The sequence below is a fragment of the Cystoisospora suis genome, assembly GCF_002600585.1.
Source record: "Cystoisospora suis strain Wien I chromosome Unknown contig_950, whole genome shotgun sequence".
Lineage (NCBI taxonomy): Eukaryota > Apicomplexa > Conoidasida > Eucoccidiorida > Sarcocystidae > Cystoisospora > Cystoisospora suis.
In genome coordinates, this window is record NW_027153751.1 from 534 (window position 1) to 5,982 (window position 5,449).

The 5,449-nt window shown below is 45.3% G+C and overlaps 1 protein-coding gene across 1 annotated transcript in view; it reads right to left on the reverse strand.

The window, feature by feature from the left end:
* Positions 1-5,448, reverse strand: part of CSUI_002260 (uncharacterized protein) — a gene marked incomplete at its 3' end in the record, with an annotated part of 5,724 nt that extends 276 nt beyond the window's left edge. Inside the window, exons 1-2 of the mRNA XM_068062462.1 lie at positions 4,714-5,448; positions 1-2,925 (exon numbers count right to left, since the gene is read on the reverse strand). The exon at positions 1-2,925 is cut by the window's left edge and continues 276 nt beyond it. Coding sequence (XP_067925562.1) covers positions 1-2,925; positions 4,714-5,259 — 3,471 coding nt within the window. The remainder of the gene's footprint in view (positions 2,926-4,713) is intronic.
* Position 5,449: the final 1 nt, after the last annotated feature.

Consider the following 5,449-nt stretch of genomic DNA (forward strand, 5'->3'; position numbering starts at 1 on the left):
TGAATAGGTGTGCGGGTGATAAATGTTAGAGACGTCGCCGTCGTGAGGAAAGATCGAGTGTGAAGCATACGAAGGAGAAAAAGAATAAGATGAGGCATCCAAGACGGAGGGAGAAGCAGAAGAGAGAGAAGGAGGAGAATAGGGGGGATACGGAGAAGAAGGAAAAGTGCCATTGTCATTATAATGAGGAAATGGAGAGAGGAAGAAAGATGAATCCAGACTTGTACTAGCATAGGGATGCTGTATACAAGAAGATGAAGAAGACGCGGGATCGTTGTCTGAAGGAGATATGAATGGATATGAATTATATGGAGCCGTGGGGAAGGGAGAAGCGAAAGAAGAAGAAGAATGATGATAAGGAAGATAGGGAGTCGAAGGGCCACCATCGATATGAGCACCATAGAAACGTCCCGTTTGGTATGAGGCGGAGGTCTGCTCTTCAGCACCTGGCGCCGCATAAGGTAAGAAAGACGAGGAAGAATCCAGATGATGAGAATCGAATACCCCATAAGGAGCCGAGAAAGACGAAGAAGAAGAAGGGTAAGGTGAGTTCGTATGACTTTGGTATTTTCTTGTTTCTTCATCGAGATCTTCTTCGGCAAACTCCTCTCCTCCTCGATCTAAGAAGGCCTGCTGCCTGTAGTCATTCTGATAGGAATCTTGACGAAGAGGAGGAGGAGGAAAAGGAGAAGAAGAAGAGGGAGAAGAGCTCTCGCTTGAACCTGCATAAAGAAGTGAGGAGGGAGCCGCAGGAACCTGGGTGGATTGCTTGTAAAACTGGGGGGGAGAAGAAGAAGAAGAAGCTATCTCAGGTGTATAATAATGATAGGCGTTGTCTCCTTCATCGCCTCCCCCAGCCCCCCTAGAGACGAAGCGACGGGCCTCTTCATTGTCTGGAGTATGGTAGTACATATTTCCTTCATTGAATCTCTCCTCCGAGAAGAAGCGATCCCTTCCCCTATCATCGAAATGGTTAGATGAGGAAAAGAATGAAGAAGTTGAAGACGCAGAAGAAACCTGTCTGTCTATATCAGGACCATTCAGCTCCATATAGTCCTGTCTTGGATCTTCTCTCATAGGGTTGGGATGACGATGAGGATCAGGATCAAAGGGGAGCATTCTGGTATTGTACGGAGATTGGAGATCTCCTTCATGAGGTGTATGTACACCTGAACCCCCTAGAGGAGGAGTGGGAGACAGGGTGATGGCATCAAGACGAAGATTGGTTTGCGGCTCTTCCTGAAGAAGAGAAGAGAAAGAGTCTTCACGTGTATAAGGAGAATGATTTGGTAAGAGAATGTTTCTTCTGAAGAGATTTGAGGAGGGATTTACGTCTGAATGATGAGTCGAAGAGGATCCCGGAGATGAGAAAGAAGAAGAAGAGGAGGAAGAGGAGAAAAGAGGCGAATGATAGTCTCTTCTTCTTCCTTCTTCGCGAGAACCTCGTCTCTGTCCCCCGATCCCATTCAACAGAGGTAAAGATAGAGGAGAAGAAGAAGATAAGTCGTTCATCTCTTCTCTATTCTGCGGATTCTCTCCGAAAAAGTACTGTGATGGATAGAAAGCGTTCGAGGCCCCCTGCTGTGGTGTCCCCGAGAGAGAAGGATATGAGAAGGCTCCATAGTGGTTGTCTTGATTGGACGTATCTCCGTATATAAGCCGACCCCCCTCTCCGGCTTGTCCATTCATGAGATTTCCTTCTACAAGACTTCCTCCTTGTGTCTCGAAAGGGGGATGAGAAGTACCTCCACCCGCATACAAAGAAGAAGGAGTTTGTGTATAATAGGTCTCTGGATAGTTCGAAGGCCAGGTGAACTCAGAAGGAGATGAGGAGATAAATCCAGGTGACGGAGAATAGGGGCTCTCCACCTCAGCTAATCGTCTTTCTCTTCGTTTTCTTGTATTTGAAAAGCCTTGTGGAGAAGACGAAGAAGAAGAAGAAGAGAGAGATGCCTTAATCATGGGGGTTCTCCCCCTTGTTGTATTCCTGGTCGACAAGACGTCTTGCCTCTCCTCTTCGTCCTCCTCAGCATCTCCTTTTCCGTGTATAAGGCGATCTTTATCGTTGAAGAGCTTCTTCTCTTCCATATAGTATGAGATACTATAAGGAAGATGATGTAGAGGATCGTTACGAGGACCCAAGCGATCTTCTTTATCTCGAGATGCTGAAGGAAAGATAGAATTTCTCCTAAAGTCCACACCAACTTGATGTGGGAGAGAAGAAGAAGAAGAAGCCATTCTTGAATCTTTAATGGAACGATGAAGCCTCCCTTGTATAGGAGGAGTATCTTCATCCTTTAGGTCTGATAGACGTCTTCTTCTTCTTTCTTCTTCTTCTTTCTTGGCTGTTTCATCCGGTACTGAAGTCGTTATTCGTCTTGCTCTCTCTCCTTCGCCTCCACGCCTTCTCCTTCTCCTTCCTCCTTCTCCTTCTCTTGTCTCATGATCCGCATCTGTTCGAAAGGTTCTTCCCGTTCCGGTTGCTCTTCTTGTCGTTGAAGTGTATCTTTCTCTTTCCTCTTCTCCCTCTTCTCCTGTTTTGCGAGAAGTACTTCTATCTGTATGGGTCCTTGTGGGCCGAGAAGAAGGATAAGAAGAGGTCGTTTTCTTCGTTGAAGGAGCCGACCGTCGAGGCCGTGTCGAAGAAGAAGACTGTGAGGCCCCTGTTGACTGCCTAGAAGAAGAAGAGGAAGAAGAAGATCTTCTCGATGTAGTTGTCTTCGTGGTTCGAGGAGTCGTCGTTGAAGTGGACGAAGAAGAAGTGGAGGGTCTAGGGACTCGGTAGATGGTAATGTGTTGCTTATTCTTCGCTTCATAAGACTGAGGAATCTCGCTAATTTTCTCAGGATCAAGAATACGAGGAACGACTACATGCATGAGGATTATCTTCTTCTCAACCTCATCGGCGTCAGGTATGACTTCTCTCTATACACAAAGAAGAACGACACACAGAGTCATATAGACATCTGCCTGTATCTGAGATAGAGATAGGCACATGCATCTATCGCCCCCTCTGCATCTCCCTCTCTGTCTGTCTATCTATCTAGCTCTGTAGAATCTGTATTGCCGGAGGGTGTATAGAGCATGAGGAGTTATGTGTTCTGATAGGAGAAGCACGTACAGAGAGAGAGAAAGAAAGAAAGAAAGAAAGGAAGAAAGAAAGTTTTCGAAATTCTTCGCTCTCTGAGGTGATCCTGCGGAGAGCCCCTTGCCTCGGGTATTAGTCTCAAGACAGAGACCAGCCACCTTTCTTCACTCTACGGGGAGAGACAACGAGAAGCGGACTCAATTACAAGTCGCCTATCCTTCACTACATCATACATAGATAGATCCCTACGGATATCTATTTTTCACTTCCTCTCTCTATAGATACAAATGGATACATAGATAGATTCATATTCATACATATCCTAAAGACTATATGTACATTTATATAGAGAGAGAGAGAGATTGTATGGAAGGATCTCCATCGTCATACAGACTACTAGTCTGGCCGAGATCTTCTAGTTAAGAGTATGGCTGGGTATGAAGGACTACTTCATATTCGATAACGGGAGAATCCTGAGGTGTTGAGGAGATGAAGAAACAGAAGGAACGCTCTACGCCCCGCTGCTACGAAAGGCTAGGTTCTTTTGCCTCTCCTACATACTCCTCCTATCTTTCCTGTAATGCGCGCGTTGTGTGGACCAGTCTCGTAGAGTATATCTACATATACACATATGCATATAGATGGAGACACGCGTATACACATATCGAAGCCCTCGCTTGATGGGGAGAGTTTAAGTATATCAGCAGATAGAGACCTGTGCAGATGGATGTGCATGCAGAGGAACACAAGCGGATGTATCGGGGCAAGGCATGAGATGATGACTGCATGCACACATATCTATACACAGACTTACAAAGATGAAAGAGGTGAGACAGGTCGAAGATAGACTAAAGATCGATACATAGCTAGATTGAAGACAGATAGATAGATTAAAGATGTAGGGAGGTAGACCCAAGGTAGATAGAGAGACATTTCCACATGTGTAGAGATGTGTAGGTGTATGTCTGTGTAGAGTAGGCCATGTGAAAGGGCGACGCAGCAGGGATGTCTGTGCGTTTAGACTACACCTCCTGTATGATAGATAGATACAGATATCGATCTATCTATATTTCCATCCATACACGATATGTGCATGTACCTGTATTATATATATATATATATGTGTAGGTTTTCTAGGTCTAAATAATAGTACGCTGTTGAAGAAGCTGCCCCCTTCATACTAATCCCCGAGTGATGCCATGAAGAAAAATCTGTTCCTTCTTCTATCTTTCATCTACCTATCTATCTGTTAATCTATCTACCCACCTTCAGTCTATCTATCTACATCTTTCTATCTATCTATTCATCTATGTGAATTCTGTTGCATGTGCGTATCTGTGCGTCCATGGATATGCATCCCTATAGATCTCCACTTGTCTATATACGTATATATGTCTAGAGATAGAAATAGATCCGAACCTCGATCTGTATCTCTATCATCACCCTCCTCGTTCTTCTTCTTCTTCTCTCTCCCCCCCATCTTCAGTTTCCTATCTCTTTCTCTCTCTCTCTCTCCTTCTCTCTCTATATGTACATATGTATATCTGCACATCCATCTCCCTCTCCCTGAATCATTCGTTGTCATCATGTCTTCAATCTCTTATTTCAGTGTGGGTCTTTCTTACCAGCTTCTTAAGATCTTCGACCTTGAAGTAGGGATTAGCCATGACCGAGTCGACAGGAGCGAAGACAGTCATAGCGACTTTCTTAAGAAGGGAATCCCCTTGGACCATAGGATTCTCCTGAATGAGAGAAGAGAGAACAGTAAGGTCTTCTTCGTCTCCTATCGCATCTAAAGTATATTTCGACGTGACTTTTATGCCGTTAACAATTTGAGGGGTGCCGTCTTGCTTGCCTCTCTGTGAACTTCCACTAGGGTCTCTCCTCTTAGGTTTAGAGTGATGAGAAGGATCTCCACCTCGATCACTCTTAGTCTTATCACGAGGCTCTTCTCCTTCTTCTTTTGCTTCTCCTTTATTCCGATCGGAGGATGAGGTGGAGGAAGAAGAGCTCCTCTTTCTCTTCTGAGTGCTGCTGCTGCTCGAAGAAGAAGAAGACCGCCCTCGAGAAGAAGAAGAAGAAGAGGAAGAGGAGGAGGCGTCTTCTTCTGTCGTATTGGACGTGCCTTCTTCACTACTACTACTACTATCAGTCATGTGGTCACTAGACATCGAACGATCCGTCTCTCTTGCCTTCTTCTTCTTGGCTCCATCCTTCTTCTTTCCCTCCCCTTCCTTCTTCTTCTCCTCCCCGTCCTTCTTCTCCTCGCCTTCCTTCTTCTTCTCCCCGCCTTCCTTCTTCTTCTCCTCGTCCTTCTTCTTCTCCCCATCCTTCTTCTCCCCTTCCTTCTTCTCCCCATCC